Genomic DNA, 19,171 nt, shown 5'->3' with positions numbered 1-19,171 from the left:
TTCTGACCAAACCCACACTTCTTGTATTGCAACACCCGTTGAGCATCCTGCTCCTTCCTCTCGTCGATTTGCCCAATGGCCCAAACCGACGATTGGTTCGTCGGCCTTATACCACACACCATGTCGTGGGAGTGGTACTGCTACCCATGTACCTTCGTACCACCCGTTCGGGATAGCGTGTTATAATTGGAAAAACCACATATTGGGTGCTCCAGCGGGTGCAGAGTTGTTCTATTACGACCAAACCCGCACCCTCCTATTGCCACTCACCCATTGAGCATCCTGCCCGTCCATTGACCCAATGGCCCAGACTGATAGTGGGTTGGTCAGCCTTTTCCATGAACCTAGGGCTACTCCACCTACCACGAGACCCCCGGGGGAACCTCAAACCACGCCGTGGGGATGGTATCGTTGCCCATTTTCCCCTGTGCCACCCGTTCGGGATAGTGTACCAGAATTGGCAAAACCACCCACTTGGCGCTCCAACTATTTTGCAGTGTTTCGTTCCAACCAACCCCACACCCTCCTATTGCCACTCACCCACCGAGCATCTCGCCCCCAATGGCCTAGACCAACAGTGGGAAATAATGGTTTTGCCAAACCACTGCTCCCACCCCCGTGCTTCCCCGTGAGCCTAGGCTGCCTTTGCTTCTCGTGGTCGTGGGGCCCTCGGGGGACCTCCCCCCATGCTATGTGGGTGGTACCGCCGCCCATCTATCCCCATGCCACCCATCCAATACAACGTGTCAGAATTGGCAAAATCAATCACTAGGTGCTCTGGTGAGGGCAAAGTTGTTCCGTTCTGACCAAATCCACACCCTCCTATTGCCACTCACCCACTAAACACCCCACCCCCTTCCACCCGTCCATCAACCCAATGGCCTAGACCGATAGTGGGAAATGGTGGTTTAGAAGAACCATTGTTTCCCATCGTCAGCCTTCTTCATAAGCTTAGTGCTTCTCTGCCTCCCACAAGGCCCTCGAGGGAACCTCACCCCGCACCGTGGGGTTGGTACCACCGCCCATGTATCCCTGTGCCACCCGTCCTAGATATTGTGTCTTGTCTACATACCTTATAGCAATACTCACAAATAATATCAACCCACTAAAATATTACCTTAGATTTTAATCAACATCTATAAAACAACTTTTGTGAGTTATTGGGAGTTGTTGAAATTCGAATGGTACATTTTTGTTTGCAATAGCAATACTTAATATCATACTGCAAGCTATTAAGGGATTGATTCCCACCACTCCTTTGGCTACTCATACCTGCAAATGTTTAATAGCCAATAGAGGAATAAAGCACCCTCACCGAGCTTGATTCAAAATGGTCAACAAGATTATTAACTCCGGGTGATGCTAATGTTTAACAACCAAAATGTGAAATCAAAGTGCTCCTACTGAGCTCAACCAGGTGAAATGGTCGATGGAGACTAAAAACTTTGGCTAGATGACAGTTCCCGTTGGTGATGATTGATGAAGAAGTAGCAACAGGACCTACAAAATAGAGCTAGCAAAGTAAGGAAATGCTTCCGGCAGGGGTAAAGAAAACCACTAGCCTCGTCAACGCGTACGATTTGACTAAACTTGAGAAAACTTCAAATGGGGAAGAGAACACAAGGGCCTTTGAGGATCCTTCCAACATTCGAAAACTCGGGAAGAAGAGAGTGAATGACGTTTTAAAACTCGAGAAGAGAGCGAACAATGTTCTGAGGTGAACGTAAGGGGACTCTGAGAATCCTTCCAACGTTCGAACACTCGGGAAGAAAGAGAACGAAGAGGGGGCCTCTGAGAATCCTTCCAACATTCAAAAACTTGGGAAGAAGGAGGGCAAATAAATTTCTTCACTTTCTTTCTTCTTTCTTATGTTAAAGGGTATAATGGGAGACATATTAGGCGGGGTGGAGTTACATGTAAATATGATTTTGTTAAGCAGGGACGATGGGGGTTTTGAATTCTATACCGGTCTAGACGATGTTTCAATTTCTGAGGTGGACTTGCCCATAAAAACCCTTAAATCTATCTATATACTTAAAATATTGGGAGGGTGTACGGTAGCATTGTGAGGTTGACACTTACATGTTTTTTGTTCTCTAAATTATTGACATGTGTCTTTCTCTCCTTTTCTTTATTCTCTCTTTTCTCCCACCTCTCTTTGTTTGAAAAATTACAAAAATGCCACATATAAGACAAACCTCCCAATATAATTGCCTCTCTAATATTCAAAAATTACAACAATGCCACATATACAAACATCCCTATATAATTGCCTCAATGGAATTCGAAAATTATAGTAGTGCCACATACAATTATTTACGATTATGACATCCTATAAATAAAATGCTATTACTCTTCTTTCTCAACTATCTCTCTCTCCTATTCTATATCTCAACTTTTATTTATTCATTTATTATTATTATTATTGTTGTTGTTGTTGTTGTTGTTATTATTATTATTATCTAAATATGTATTTATTTAATAAAATTAAATAAATTATTTGTTTTAATAAAATAAATCAGTAGAATAAAAGAGATGTAACATTAGGAGATAGATTTCAATAAACATTTATTTATTTATTTTACTAAATTGTTTGTTTATTTATAAATAATTTACTAACAAATTATTCTCTCCCCTTGAGCCCAATATTTAGTGTGGTCAATGTGTCGGGTTTGGTTCGAGATAGCCTATACCAATCCCATCCCAATAAACTTTTATTTATTTATTTAAAAAAAACTAGGGCTAAACCAATGGGATGGGTCTATCTTGATGGAGCTAAATTGACTGATCATAATTATAACGGTTTTGGTTCCATGATTTTGTCTTGATTAATTATTGGATTGAATCTCATTCTTACTTGTCCATAATTGATTCGGGTCCAGAACCAAACATTTTATGAAACACACATTTTTTTTTATCTTTCTTGTATTTTTTGTCATGTTTCATGTTTGGAATAGTAAATTTGATAAATAATAAATAAGATAATATTAGTTAAAAATGTTTAACTTATTAACATAAAAATAAATTAGTATTATTTTGACTATTATTTTCAATATAATGAGGTCTATGATTTGATCCCAATTAAATAATCGGTTTAAGACTGGTTCTACGTGATTGTTTATTATTCATATAATATGGTTATAGTTATTTTATTTTAAAAATATAACCTAATTTATTATTGTATCTCCCATGGTTTTCGAATTGTTGTTGACTTGGACGATCGGACCGTTCGGCTCAGGAACCATTTAGGCAACCGGTTCCATTTTGCTCCAAACCCAGTCTCTGGCCAAAAAGCCTTGAATCAGTCAAGGACCCATTGAACCAGGCGGTTGAACCATCGACCTGTTGACCCATTCAACGATTTTGACCATTTTTTATTTTTAATTTTTTGTCAAAATGGGCCATCTGTTCAAACTGGACGGTTGAACCATTGACCCAAAAACTGGTGGCCAGAACGGTTCCATTTTCGTGTCATTTTTAAAAGCCATGGTATCTCTCCAAATAGGCATAAAGAAATTGTAGGGTAAATTCTTAAACTACCCTTATGGTTTAGTTAATTGACTAAGTGTACCCTTAGTCTTTGAAAATTGACTAACGCCCATTGTTTCTAACAATTAACTAATAATCCCCTTATCATTAGCATCCGTTATCATTCTGCCAAAACCCGTATACACGTGTGAGACTCGAATTCATTTTCTAGAGAACCAAAAAACATTGTTCATTGTCTCTTCCAATCAAGTTCCTACCCCAATCTCTCTCTCTCTCTCTCCTCTTCCCTCTCTCTTTCCCCTTCTTCTTCTTCTTTTCTTTCCTCCATCTTCATCTCTGTTCATCGTCTTATTGACAACAGTGAACAGAGAAATACCACCGACGAAACCCTATTGGTAGACCGGAACTGTACAGTTCAAAAACCAGGGTACAAAAACTCAAGATGCCAACAATGAGTCCTGTAAAGAGAATTCTCTGCATCTCATGTGCAAACAAGAGTTCTTGAAGGATCTGAGCAAAGGGACCTGCAACATACCTGTAGTTGATTTACTGAGTGGGGACTCGTGTAGTGATGACCAAGAGGGTCGATTTACTAAGACAAGATCAGATAGTTGTCTCAGCATAGTTGATGGAAGACTCAATCAATGGTTTGAACGATGGAGCTCTGGATGGAGTAGAGCTCTGGGCTTCACGCTTGCTGTCTTCTGGGTTGAGGGGGAAGATTTTGTTTGCTAGGTTGCCACGACTGAGGATATAAAAGGCATATTTTGGATAGGGAAACCGAAGAAGGTGGAGTTGGCGTCAATCGACAAAATAGGAGCCATATTTATATCGAAAAGCTGCAACAGAAATGGTGGGGCTGAACGATGGAGCTCTGGATGGAGCAGAGCTCTGGGTTTCATGCTTGCTGTCTTCTGGGTTGAGGGGGAAGATTTGGTTTGCTAGGTCACCATGAATGGGGATATAAAGGTAGATTTTGGATGGGAAAGCCGAAGAAGGTGGAGTTGGCATCAATCGACAAAATAGGAGCCATATTTATATCCGAAAGCTGCAACGGAGATGGTGGGGCTGAAATCACTTTGACGCTTAGAGGACTTGAGATGGATGCCTTTGCTTCTGTATTTGTTAATGGTCTTAAGGGAAAAGGCTATGTGTTGTATTGATTTGGACTCTAAAGCTTGCATAGTATGCGATTGAAGAGGTTTTCAATCCCTGCTTCCATCCATGGACCAGTTGTTTTCATTGCTTGTCTTGCTTTAACTCACTCACGACTCTGGACTTTGTGTTAATCGTCGCTTTGGAATCTGTGTCATTTGTTGCTTTTCTTCTTAGAATTCTAGAGCTTAGATTTCCTTTTCTCTCCTCCCCTCATCAGCAAACAAAAGTTCTTCAAGGATTGAATCAATTGGAGTTAATGTTTTACTTTAAAAATTTAAAAGAGAATAATGGATAAAATAATTTGCAAACAAAAAGGTCAACCCCCGTAACTACGATTTGCATAGAGAATTCACAATTTCTGCAAAGACCTACTTGCTACCAGAGTGATGCAAACAAGGCCGGTCATCATGCCCTGAATGACTCCAATCACTAAGGGCCTCCCGAAGAAGAGCTCCAATAGGGTTTGATGAACCGACGTTTCTTTCCCTTTTTTCTTATTTTATTTTGAAAATTTGAAGAATAATGAAGGGTAAAATAGTCTTTTTTGTCTTTCTATTAATGGACGCGATGAAGAGTTAGTCAATTTTTAGACACTTAATCAATTAACTAAACCATAATGGTAGTTTAAGAAAGGGTAAATTACAAAGACCCCCTTGTACTATGGGGTCAGTGACAAAGTCTCCCCCTGTACTTTTTTTTTTCAATAAATTTATCCGTTAGACAAAGATCCCCTTCCATTAATTTCCCGTCAATTAACATCAAAATAATTTTCATACGAGTGTTTATTTTTTTTAAATGTCCAAACTACCCTTTTATACTGTTCATTGTATTCTCCATTGAAGTCAGGTGAAATGGCATAAAAACAATGGGATAAAATCAACAAAAAGAAACTCGTTGGGTAATGCATTACCCCTGTAAATAAGTCAAGGACTTGACGAAGATGCCTTTTGCTTGGGCTCTCTCAAGTACCCGAGCAGCATTTCGACCTGTCCAAACAGTAGATTAAATATTAAAATCCAATTATGATAAAGAATGATTCATCATCCACAATACTTCATGCTTCGCCTCATCTCTACCACAACCACAATCAGACACTTTCTACATACATCAATATTCCGTCGTAGAGATAGGCAAAGCACACCAGGCCATTAGAGGGAGAGGCTCTTCATTTTTCTCTCAAAGACCGGAACACGAGTTAGAACTCACAATGTCGAGCGAGTGATGGGAACACCATAAAGATTAAAGCTTAAAAGGGCTCGCTCAAGCTGTGCCCGTCTGAGAGAGTGCAACAAGTGGCGAGATCCCAACTTCTCTCACCAACAATCCTCTGTTCCGTACACTATCCGCGCATAGTTGCAGAAGCTTCAGTACCACGAACTCTTTCCCTTTCACTGACCTAACTTCGATCGCTTCAACCAAAACTGTAACCCCTCCCTCTTCGACTATGGCAATTCTGGCCTCTGGAATTGTAGCTAAGCTGCTCAAAACCACCATCGCCTTCTCCGTCAAATCTCTCCCCTGTTCTGAAATCAAGTCCACCAGCGGTTTCATGGCTCTTGCATTAACAACCTTCTCTTTGTTATGTTTCATAGAACAGAGCTTGTAGAGCGTCGTAAGCGCGTCTTTCTTCCCTCGATTTGATCTGTTCAAGAGCAAAGAGACTAACGGCAGGATCACTTTGCAAGCACTGATTGAAAACCTTGTTGTCTTTAATTAATGAGAGGCTGAGTAGAGCCTGCTTCGACGTCGTGGAACTGGTCATTTGATTCTCTATGATTTCTGGAATTGTTATTTTGGTCAGGGGTTTGTGTCGAGAAGACGATAAAGGAGCTAAATAAGCTTCGGGGTGAACCAGCAAGGACACCAAAATTTTCTTGTACATGGCCATGATGTTTTAATCATGGAAGGGAAGATAACCAATAATCAAAACAAACAAAATTACTCTTTAGGATCAGATATCCATTTGTTGGTTAAATAAATTTTAAGAGAAAAAGGGCAAGAAAAAGAAAATAAAAAAAATTTAATAAGGTATTTTGATAATTTAATGCTTTCCATCATCTTATTTAAGGGGGGTCTTTGTCTAATGGCTAAAGTACAGGGGGACTTTGTCACTAACCAAGGGGGTCTTTATAATTTACCAATTTATCCAAAATTGTATCTGGCATTTTTAAATTTTGGCTTCCCCGCTGGTAATAACTGTGAAGGGTTGAGGGGTCGTAGACGTCTGTAGACAGCGGTCGATCTCTTTATCCTCAATTATGATGTTTCCTTTGTTTTATCGTTCTATACATCCGATGTTAACACTGCACTCTCGAGTCTCCCGCAAATTTTCTCTGCAAGCAGCTGTTTCAAGTGGCCCCCAGGAATTCCGTTGTTCTTCTATAACTTCAACGAGGATTCGCAACTTAAATGGCGCAGTTAGGGCATTGAAGTTGGAAAAGCCCCGAAGCTTCTATGGGGACTCTGTAATTGTTGCCGATGACGACAAGTACGGGAACAAGCAGGTTATTAGTGTTACACCTCAGCTTTACAAATACATACTTGCCAACGTTCGCGAGCCAGAGGTAAGTGCCTTACTAAAGTGACTTAGACGAGCAATCGCAACTTCTGACGGTGTTAACTATCGGAGACCTGCAATGCAGATCCTGCGCGACCTTCGGGAGGAGACTACGACCATGCGAGGGAGTCAGATGCAGGTAACTACAATTTCATTTGAAACTTCTCAAGTTTCGATAAGTTTTTGGGAGTCTCAAGATTCATATAATACCTGTGCGAACGGACCATATGTCCAGTGGCTGTAGTCGATCCGATAGACATATTTTCTGTTTGGGCACTCGCAGAATGTACGTTTTCTCAAAACATTGACTACTCCTTTTGTTGATCTCTGCTGGAAGTGGAGGAATAAATTTAATGGTACAAGCTTTCGAAAAGGGAATAACTCTCCCTGGATCCGCATATTAGATATCCTAGTCGGTTGAACCGATTATCGAGAAGTGTATGCTTATCCTCATTATGTGATTTTTGGTACATACAGGGATTGAACTCTCCACTTATCCGAGGCTTACTGTGTTATATCAGATCTTTTAGTTCGAGAGAGGGGGACCTTGAATCATTTCTCATTATGTGAATCTTCTGTGATATCCCCAGTCTGCCAATCGTTACCAACGGCAGTAACATCTATTCAAGATACAAAAGAAGTTGGATGTTTCATAATTCAGCAGAGAATGGCAATACGTTCTTTGTAATTACTTTTGGTTGTGACATGTTTTTGTTGTCTCTCTATATTGTGTATTCACCAATGCCATTGCATTAGTACTTGTTCCTTAATGGTTCTTAAATAACCTTCTTCTAAGATGGTACGGTTGTCTTTGAATTGTCAGAAGAGTTATGATCAGCAAAGGTCTTTTATGGGAATGCCCTTTGTTTGAAAGGAGGGGTTGATTCATAGTAATCGATCACTGTGGTGGAAAATTGTGAGAAGAGACTAGACTATTGGAAAAGAAATTACCTCTCCAAAGGGGGCAGACTAAAGCAACTCCTCAAACTCCCTTTCACATTTTCCCTATTCGGGCCCCTGCAAGGGTAAAGAGTCGTATTGAAAAACTGCAGAGGGATTTTCTGTGGGAGGTGGCAGTGATAGAAGGGATTACTTGATAAAATGGAAGAAGGCTTGCAGGCTGAAGAAGGAATGGGGGGGGGGGGGGCTTGAGACTGGGGTTTTGGCTGAAAGAAGTGAGTGGGCATCAACCTCTTCCTCGATGGAAAGGTCTAAAGCCCCAGGACCGGATGGTTTCTTGATGGCATTTTATCAAAACCATTGTGAAGTTACAAAATGTGACCTAGTGGAAGTGTTTAATGAGTTCTATCATGAAGGGGAAATCTCTTGAGGAGCAAAATCAACCTTCATTGCTTTGATCCCCAAAAAGAGGGTACCCAAGACACCAAAGGATTTTAGACCCATAAGCCTTGTGGGTAGTCTCTATATGATTTTAGCAAAGGTCTTGGCTGAAAGATTTAAAAAAGTTTTGCCTTCGGTAATCTCTCAATTCCAAGGAGCTTTTGTGGAAGGGAGACAGATCATTGGCCAAATCCTGGTGAAATGAGTGTAGAGCAGAGAAAGGGAGGAAGAAAGAAAAAAGCCTAATTTGCAAGCTAGATTTAGAGAAGGCTTATGATCTTGTGGATTGGTTTTTCATCCTTGAAATTTTAGTGAAGATTGGGGTTAGAGAGAGGTGGAGGAAATGGATTGGTGGTTGCTTAAGTTTAGTGCATTATTCAATCTTAATAAATGGAGTAGCTAGAGATTTGTTTCTTGCCAAACAAGGTTTGAGATAAGGAGACCCCTTATCCCCTTTCCTCTCTCTCTCTTTTCTTTTTGATAAATGCCCTTTCTTCTTTACTCTAGTAGCAGATGTTTTAAGTAGGATGATTATCAAGGCTGGCCAGGAAAGGGTTCTTAGAGGATGGAGGGTAGGTAGGAATGAGATGACAATCACTTACTTGTAGTTTGCTGATGACATAATCATGTTCTGTGAAGAAGGCAAGAAGGCAATCTTGAGGACTTGAGGAGTATAAAGGACATAATTTCTTCCTTTGAATCGGTTTCTAATTTGAGAGTAAACTTGGGGAAGAGTTTGTGTAGCAGGGATTAATATGGAGGAGGAAGAATTAAGATCTTTGGGAGAGACTCTAGGGTGTGAGGTAAGGAGTTTGCCTTTGGAATATCTCGGTTTCCCGTTAGGTGGAAATCCGAGGTTAGAAGTCTTTTGGAAGCCGGTTTTAGAAAGGTTCACTAAAAAATTTGTTCTCTAGAAAAGAAATTACATTTCTTTGAGTGGAAGAATAACATTGATCAGGGCAACATTAGCCAATTTACAAATTTACTATCTTTCCACCTTTAGAATTCTAGCTAGAGTTGCAAAGCAATAAGAGAAAATCACGAGAGACTTCCTTTGGGAACTTGGGGGCGAGAAGAGGGATCATCTTGTGAAGTGGGAGCAAGTTGGCAAACCAAAGGAGCAAGGTGGGCTTGGAATAGGGAGCCTAATCCCCAGAAATACAACAATGTTAGGGAAATGGTTATGGAGATTTCCGATGGAAAATGGTAGACTTTGGCATAAGGTAATTGCATGCATTCATGGGACAACAAATAATTGATGAGATGCAAAAGTAGCCTCTTCAGCAACCTCTTTGTCTCCTTGGAAATCAATACAGGTGGTATACCCAAATTTTATCAATTATATCAGATATGATGTGGGAAACGGGACCTGAGTATTGTTATGGGAAGACCTTTGGCTAGTTGAAACCCCTCCTCAGTTTTCCTTTCCTAGCCTGAGCAGTCGATCAAGACTACAGTCAGTCTTGAATTCCAAAAGATTTCGAATTGAGAAAAGTAGAAGAAAGGAGAAGAAGCAGAAGTACACAAGGGTTTTGAAAGGAGGGACAGATCGAATAATTCTGCCGTCGCCACTCTCTCAATATTTATAATGTTTACTAGATGTAGGAAAGGACAGAATTACCCTTAATGCTTACATGGCAAATAAAACAAATAATAAACTGAAATAACAAGCTGTCTAAGATAACTACCAACTAACACTGACATGACTAACAGAGGTTACGTGTGCTGTCATACGAACACAGTGGGGACCACAGCCGTGGGGCCCACATCAGTGTTCTCTACACTCCCCCTCAAGTTGAGAATAGATATTTGTCATTCCTAACTTGAATAGGTCTGCCTCTAACTTCTTCCTTGGAACAACCTTGGTGAGAAGATCTGCGAGTTGCATGTTGGAGGTGATATACGGGAGACACACTTCTTGTGATGAGACCCTTTTTCTGACAAAATGTCGATCAACTTCGATATGTTTAGTTCTGTCATGCTGCACCGGATTGTGAGCTATATTAATAGCCGCCTGATTATCACAATACAACATCAAGGGCTTCTCATAATCAATACCCAACTCTTCAAGTAGTGATTTCAGCCACTCCGTTAGCCATTGACCTGTATTCAGCTTCGGCACTAGAGCGGGAAACAACACTTTGTTTCTTACTCCTCCAAGAGACAAGGTTACCTCCTACAAGGGCACAATATCCAGAGATAGACTTCTTGTCATCAACACTCCCAGCCCAATCAACATCTGTATAAACCTCCACCTTCATGTGATTATTGTTCTTGAACAGTATACCTCTACCTGGGCATCTCTTCAAATATGCTAATATTCTCTCAGCTGCAAGAAGATGAGTAGTTTTAGGGGAATGCATGTACTGGTTGACAACACTGACTGCATAACTGATATCTGGCCGTGTGAGGCAGAGATATAGGAGCTTTCCAACCAACCGTTGGAACATAACTTTGTCTTCAAGAGGCTCTCCACCCTTTGCACTGATCTTGTGATTTTGTTCAATGGGTGTATCGGCAGGCTTGACACTTGACTTTCCAGTTTCCACCAACAGATCTAGAACATACTTCCTTTGAGAGATAAAGATCCCCTGTTTAGATCTAGCAACCTCAATACCCAAAAAGTATCGCAATGCACCAAGATCTTTCACCTCAAACTCTTGATGAAGGAGCTGTTTGAGGGACTCAATCTCATATTATTATTCCCTGTCACTACAATATCATCCACATATACAGCAAGCAAGGTCAAAGAAGAGTTCACTCTTTTAATGAACAGTGAATGATTTGACTGGGCCTGTACATAGCCGAATTTTCCAAGGGCTAGTCTGAATCTATCAAACCAAGCTCTAGGAGACTGCTTTAATCCATACAATGCCTTATTCAGTTGGCAAACCTTCTTACCTGTCTCTGTATCATAGAATCCAGGGGGCAACTGCATGTAGACCTCTTCTTGTAAGTCTCCATTTAGAAAGGCATTTTTAACGTCCATCTGGAACAAGGGCCAAGAGTAACTTGCTGCAAGGGCTAATAGAACTCGAATAGTGGTCATCTTGGCTACTGGGGCAAAAGTCTCCAAGTAGTCTATACCATAAGTCTGAGTAAACCCTTTTGCAACCAACTGGGCTTTGTACCTTTCAATGGAGCCATCAACATTATGTTTCACAGTAAATACCCATCTACATCCAACTGGTTACTTTCCTTCGGGTAGGTCAACTAGCTCCCAAGTATTATTTTTTCAAAAGGGCATCCATTTCAACTTTCATTGCATCTTTCCACTCTGGAACTGATAAGGCTTCTTGCACTGTTATGGGGATAGGAATATCAGCAATGGAAGTGAGAAAGGACCTGTAAGAGGGAGACAGGCGATCATAGGATAGAAACTGGGAAATACAGTGAGCTGTGGATGTGGTGCAACATCGTTTCCCTTTATGGCCCACAACAGGGAGGTCAAGGTCATCAGAAGGAGGGGAAGTAGCAACAGTGGAAGGTATCTCAGTGGGCCTTGGGACTGTAGTACCTGGATCTGGATCCGTAGAAGGAACTGGGGCTAGCCTGGACTGTTGATGACCGAGATCAACCTGCCTGCATCGCCTGTGATAGACTTTCAACTCCCGATCCCTCTGACAACCCTCACCATTACAACCTTCATTACTCAATGGAATGGGTAAAGGAACAACATCAGATGAGTTAACCCCACTCTCGCTGCTCTCCCCAGAGGAAAAAGACCCACATTCTCACTACTCTCCCCCTGAGGAGAAACCCTAGGATAATAGGGTGCCTCCTCAAAGAAGGTGACATCCATCGAGACAAGTCTCCTCCGTGAAACAGGATCATAGCAGGAATAACCCTTTTGAGTTTGTGCATAACCGAGAAAAATGCATTTGGAGGCCTTAGGGTCAAATTTGGAATGATGAGGTCCAAGAAGCTGAACAAAATAGGTACAACCAAAGGTTTTAAGAGGAACAGTAAACAACTCCTCGTCTGGGTATAGAAGGGTAAACGGAGGCTTCATATCAAGAACCCAGGAAGGAACCCGATTAATGAGATACACTGCCGTGAGGATAGCATCACCCCAGAAACGGATAGGCACATTGGAAGTAAACATAATGCTTCTAGCCACCTCCAAAATGTGCCTATTCTTCCTCTCGGCAACCCCATTCTGTTGTGGTGTATGAGGACAAGTGCTCTGGTGAATAACCCCATGATCGAGTAGATAAGAGGCCAGTGGCTTAGCAAAGCATTCTTTTGCATTATCAGATCAGAGGACTTTGATTTTGACCCCAAACTGGGTTAAAATCAGCTGATGAAAGTTTTGGGTCAGAGCGGGAACCTCATCTCGAGAACGCATAAGGTAGACCCAAGAAAAACGGGTATAGTCATCAACAAACAACAGAAAATATCTGTACCCACCCATAGAAGGAATGTGATACGGCCCCCAAACATCGGTATGCACAATATCAAAAGAATTACTACTTCTTTTATTGCTTAAGGAATAAGATGTTCTACAATGTTTGGCAAGATCACAACTCTCACATCTCAAATTTGACATCTCAACAGACTCAAATAAAGTAGGAAACAGACTCTTCAAAGACCGGAAAGATAAATAACCTAACTGATTATGCCAAAGCATAACCGGACTCACAGACTGAGAAACAAAAGACTTCTTTTCCACAGGCTCTTTCCAATGAGAACTCTCTCCAAGCTGATAAATTCCATTCGTCTCACGACTAGTCCCAATCACCTTCCTCGTCTCCAAGTTCTGAAAAACACATCGGTTAGGGAAAAAGGTTACTGAACAGTTCTGATGTTTTGTAATACTACTGACCGAAAGCAAATTAGTATCAAGTTTAGGAACATGTAAGACTGAGGATAAAGAGATAGTATTAGATAACTTGACACCCTTGCCAGAAATGGGAACAAGTGAGCCATCAGCAATGGATACTTTATCTCTACCAGAAGATAAGTGATAAGTAGTGAACAGTGATGGCAAGCTAGTCATATGGTCAGATGCACCTGAGTCTATTACCCAACAATGTTCAGTGTTACCTAGAGCTGAAGCATGGTAAGTTGAGGCCCGAGTACCTGAATGAGCAAATGCTAATGTGGTATGGGTTGATGGTGACTGAGCTGAATTCCCAACCTCCTTTTCCAACTGTATTAGGGAAGCCCGAACAGCAGCTAAGGTATCTAGGGGCGTGCCTTTTGTGCCCGACGAAGATGCAAAATCAGTATTCACAGCCATATGAGCATTTCCCCTTTTATTCCTCAGTTTTGCTGGGGCTAAATGAGGGTGCAGCTTCGAACATGTATCTTTCGTATGCTTGAGTTTCTTGCAATGTTCACATACTAGATCTCGTTTATCTTCCTTCTTCATGTCCCTTTCTGTATCACCCCCAGACTTAGGTTTAACTACTGCCAGGGCTGGGGGGAAGGGCTAATGTTGCATCATAACCTTTCTCTTGGTCTCTTCACTATGCACCAGGGAGTAGGCTTGAGATAGGGTCACACTGTCTCTTGTCAGTATCTGCTGTCTCACAATGTCATAATCTGAATTCAGGCCATCCAAAAATTCAAACACCCTATTGGTCTCGACTTGCTTTCTATGGGTCTGTGCATCTTTTGGACTTTCCCACTCAAGAGTCTTCAGATGGTCAATTTCATGCCACATGGATTTCAAGGTAGAGAAATAAACAGAGACTGGTTTCTCTCCTTGTTTAAGGTTATTCACCTCACACTTCAGTTCATAGGCTCTAGCAACATTAAGGGGTTGGGAGTAGGTCTCTTTCATGACATCCCATATCTCCTTGGCTGTCTTTGCCCACAAGTAATTTCAGCTGATATGTGGCTGCATAGAGTTGCATAGCCATGTCATAACCAAGTAGTTCTCCTGAACCCACTTGGTATACATTGGGTCCTCTTTGGAAGGTTCTTTCACATATCCCAATAGGTAGCTAAGTTTTCCCCTTCCCCCAATAGCCATCATGGCTGATTGGGCCCATTCCAAGTAATTGGATCTGTGAAATCTCACAGTTGTAATCTGAAACGCAGTCTTAGACATACTACCAGAACTGCTGTTCTTCAAAACACCTTCTCCCTGATTTTTGAACTCCATTCTTGGTTACGAATCAGTAGTTAAGAACTATTAGGGTTACTGCAATAGAAAACAACACTTAAACAACTGATCACAATCAGAAATCTGTATGAAATCAATGAAGATCTGATCTGAAACCAATTGGCAATCAAAATACAAGCAGTCCGATAACAGTTCTCACCCCCAAAACAGGCTCGGAAGCCAAAACAGGTCTGAGAACCACTTAGAAAGCAATCTCTAATGCTGAAGCAGAATTAGGGTTTTTAGCGTAGGGTTCGAAAAACCTTTGTGAGAACAGAAACAGTGCTCAACCGCACCTTCCAAAAGAATTCACAGTCAAGTCTAGTCGTAGGGTTAATGACAAACCCTAAAAAAAACTGATAACCTCTGAGAAAAATAGGAGAGTTCGGCCACTCCTCCTAGATAGGTCCAACCTATCTTGACTGACAGCAATCTCAAGGGAAAAATAAAGACTTACCCAGAAAACTCTGATCGCTACCTTCAATCGTGGCCTGAACCCTAACCTTCTCTGGTTCTTCCTGATTACCAAAACACTCTCCAAGCCTCAACATGTTTTCGAACAGCTGCCAAAATTTTCTGGTAACCTCCAAGAATCAGCCAACGAACAGTCCTTTGTAAGCTTCCAGCCCTAGACAGTTCTTATGTGGTCGGCTGGACTAGACACACATGAGAAACCCTAGATAGGCTCTGATACCAAGTAGTCGATCAAGACTACAGTCAGTCTTGAATTCCAAAAGATTTCGGATTGAGAAAAGTAGAAGAAAGGGAGAAGAAAGGAGAAGAAGCAAATAAAACAAATAATAAACTGAAATAACAAGCTGTCTAAGATAACTACCAACTAACACTGACATGACTAACAGAGGTTACATGTGCTGTTATACGAACACAGTGGAGACCACAGCTGTGGGGCCCACATCAGTGTTCTCTACAGCCTCTATTCCTTGTTGAACTATAAACAACAACCTGTCTTGAGATTTGCTTCCTTGACTCCTTCAGTGATTAACTGGGATTTCGGGTTTAGAAGGGGTTTGAGGGACAATGAATGTGATGCACTCATCCAATTATTGGGTAAACTCCACCAAACTTTCAGTCAAGGGAGGACACTAGAATTTGGTCTTGTACCCCTAATGGTATTTTCACTTGTGCTTCCTTAATGCTCTCTTGCAGTCCAATAACTTGGGGGAGAACTTTCCTGTGAAAGAAGTTTGGGCAAGCCTATCCCACCCAAAATCTAGGCTTTGTGTTGGAAAGTTTGTCTTGGAAGATAAATACCTGTGATTTGCTTTGGAAAAGAAGGCCAAATGTTAGCCTCTCACTCCACATATGCTTCCTTTGCCGTGCAAATGGTGAAACCCTATCTCATTTATTGCTGCCTTGCTCTCGTGTTCTTGGTATTTGGGAATTCTACATCTCTCTTTTTGGCTGCAGGTGGATATCTCCACAGGATATAGTGTGCCTATTCAGCCCAAGCTTCTGAAGACAACCAAGAAAGAGGGGAAGAATTATGTGGAAAGCAATTCGGGTTGCAGTTGTGAAGATATACCTTGATGTACACTATTAGAGTAGTCCTTGTTGTACAGTATCGTATTCTTATCATTTTATTTTTTCTTTTTATCTTTCAGCCCTGTAAGGGCATTCTTGTAACTGTACATATCTTTTATCTCTTTAATATAAAAGAGGCTCTTTGGGGTGGGGGTCAATTCTAGGCACCCCTAATTCTGTTTTCTTCTTGCACTCAATTCGGTTCACAGCAGTAGTATGGACTGTTTGGGAGGAAAGCAATGGAAGAATTTTTAATGAGAAAAGCAGATCAAAGGAGGAATTGTGTGAAGTTATTCTAATTAGAGCAGCTTATTGGATAAAGACAATTGATGCATTCAAAGATTTTTCAGTGAATGACATCATAAGGGCATGGTCTGAAGAGGCAGCCTCCTCAAGAGAAAAAGGAAAAGAGGGTTATGGCATGGTCACTCCCAGAAGCAAATAAAATAAAATTGAATTTTGATGGGATTTCCATGGGAAACACTGGAATGACAGGTATTGGAGGAGTTTTTGGAGACTGCACAGGGAGAGTTTTGGCTATGTTTTCAGGTCCCTTGGGGTTGGGAGACTCATTAAAGGCAGAATTGATAGCACTACTTCAAGGCTTAAGACTTGCCAAAGAAGTTGTTGGAACTTGGAAGTAGAGGGGGATTCAAAGCTTATTATTTCTTGGGCAAAGAATATTCAACTCACGCCATGGATCTATAGGCATGAGCTTAAGGAAATTGAAAGCATAAAACAGGAGCTGAACATTATTTTTAATTGGGTAAGAAGGAATGCAAATGGGATGGTTGATACTCTTGCAAAACAAGGGGTAAATAGGCAACAATTGTTTTGGGCAATTGTAACATTTGTACCTTGTGGGGATTGGTCGGACTTATTGTAATTTTAAAATTTAGTACATTTTAGTAAAATTCTTAGTACTTTTCACTGATAAAAAAACCCTTGATCCTCCGACCAAACTCTTCTTAATCATGCCACATTTATCATACTTGGCGATCACCCAAACCCATCTCTCCTCCCTTCTGTTTCCAACCTCCGACATGAGAAGCCTTCAAAATGTCCTACACCTTTTAAATATTGATCTGCCAGGGCCTAAGATTGACCTCTTCTTGTCCTCTTCATGTTTCCTAAATTGACTAACCTTCTTGCCATGAGTGCAGCCAATATTCAAAACCTTACTTTCACTCTGGGCTTGACGTCTTCGGACGAACTGGCTGGATGAGGTAGGACAACGATGATAGACAAGGGTTAGAGTCCATAAAAGTATCCCCATGCCTAAATGCCGAATTGGGAGAACCTAAATTCTTAGAGCCACCATCCTTCCTACCTGGGCCCACATCTTGCATTGACTTAGCATCCACTGGGATCGAAATAATTGGGCCCCCTCTTTTCCAATCCTCGGCTTACAACGAGTTGGACCCCCTACCGGGTCAAAACTAAGATCTAAGGGCTGCGGGCCTATCTTGGGGTCGACCCTCTTAACAATCCCTTCTTGATTCTTTGACTTCCAACTACTTCCACAAAGCTTGAGGCCCAACTTACCATCCCCATTAGTGAGGACCTTTTCTGAAATTCCCAACGTACCCTCGTCTTCAACCTCTGGACTGAACTGATTAAATTGATCGTTTGACTCCTTCTTTTTAGCAAGAACCCGAGAAGCTTTATCCCTTATTTTCCCCAAACTCCCATATTCTCCACCCACCTTAACGGATATGATCCCTCAACAACAAGTCTCAGATCGGAAATCTCTCCCACGAACTACAACGACAAAGATTAGGGAACACGATGAACTTCTTCCACTTCGACCAAAATATGCGTGCTAACCAGATTCTTCCATGAACAATCCAGGATCGACAAACCTGAGTCTCCCACAAGCTTCTCCCATTGCTTCAAACGTCTGGAAACCCCATGCATGTAGAGGAATGCTGTAGATGTTTATCCACACTAGACTTGTCAGTCCCAAATCTTTGAGAGCTCCAACTAATGGATTCCATCTTCCAATCCTCAATTCAGGAGAACGGACCTGAGATTGTTCACAAATCATGGTTTCTATGCCTCCTCATTATTGAAAATGAACAGGAAGAAACCACTAAACTCCTTTTCAGCAAACTTAGCTGTTCATTGAATCTGGTGTATTGATAACTTACAACACTAGAAACCCACTTGCCATCTCTCATGCAATGAAGCTTCGACCTTGTAACCCAAACCCCCTTGATTCTTGTATTTTCAGGATCTGCAAATAGGGAGGATGATTGGATGTAGACTTGAAGTTGTGGTCTCAACTTTCTAGATTCTTCATTTCAACTGCCAGCCTTGTAGTCTTTAGCATTTTTTGGTGGCATTCTGGATTGCGTCATCTTAGTTTTCAGTCCTTAAGAGTCTTGTATCGTGTTTTGTTTAAGTCTGTGTGTATGTTAGGTCTTCACTATGAAGTTAGTATTCAAAACAATGTAGAACCTCTTTCTATCCTAGTAACAAAAGAAATTTGATGTCTTTTGATGTGTGTGGAATTGTTGATCATTCCTGATTCTTGTTATTGCTGGTCTAGGGTATTTTATTACATTCGTTGATGACCATTCCGGATGTATGTAGTTTTATGTATTCAAACTAAGAGATGAGGTGCTGGGGATTGCCAAGAATTTTTATGAAATGATTCTTATAGAATTTGACAAGAAAAATCAAAATATTTATATAAGATAATGGAAAAGAATACTTTGAAAAACATTTGAATGCATTCTTGATAGAAAGAGGAGTGATTCATCAAAATTCTTGTAGTTATACACCTCAACAAATTGGGGTAGCAGAAAGCTTAAGAAGGGAATTAAATGTGGTTTTTAATTGGGTGAGAAGATCAACAAATGAGATGGCAAATATTTTGGTTAAGCAAGGGGCAGCTAGGCACCAAATGTTTTGGGCAAAATTATAATTTATCTTTTGGGTGGAGAAAATTTCCCACCTCATTGTAATCA

The 19,171-nt window shown here is 41.1% G+C and overlaps 1 protein-coding gene across 20 annotated transcripts in view; it reads left to right on the top strand.

Annotated features, from left to right (window-relative positions):
* Positions 1-5,691: 5,691 nt before the first annotated feature.
* The window catches only part of LOC104585791 (putative caffeoyl-CoA O-methyltransferase At4g26220), a 91,129-nt gene continuing 77,649 nt past the window's right edge, over positions 5,692-19,171 (top strand). For all 20 annotated transcript variants that reach the window (XR_016081120.1, XR_016081113.1, XR_016081124.1 and 17 more), the window contains exons 1-2: positions 5,692-7,211; positions 7,290-7,343. Coding sequence is in view for 8 of the 20 variants with exons in the window: in XM_010242790.3 (XP_010241092.1) it covers positions 6,906-7,211; positions 7,290-7,343 (360 nt within the window). In the remaining 12 variants the exon portion in view is untranslated. The remainder of the gene's footprint in view (positions 7,212-7,289; positions 7,344-19,171) is intronic.

This window comes from Nelumbo nucifera, chromosome 1 (genome assembly GCF_055504915.1).
Source record: "Nelumbo nucifera cultivar China Antique chromosome 1, China Antique-T2T, whole genome shotgun sequence".
In the NCBI taxonomy this organism is placed as follows: Eukaryota; Viridiplantae; Streptophyta; class Magnoliopsida; order Proteales; family Nelumbonaceae; genus Nelumbo; species Nelumbo nucifera.
The sequence above is the reverse complement of the archived record's forward strand: the minus strand, read 5'-3'. Positions and strand labels throughout refer to the sequence as shown.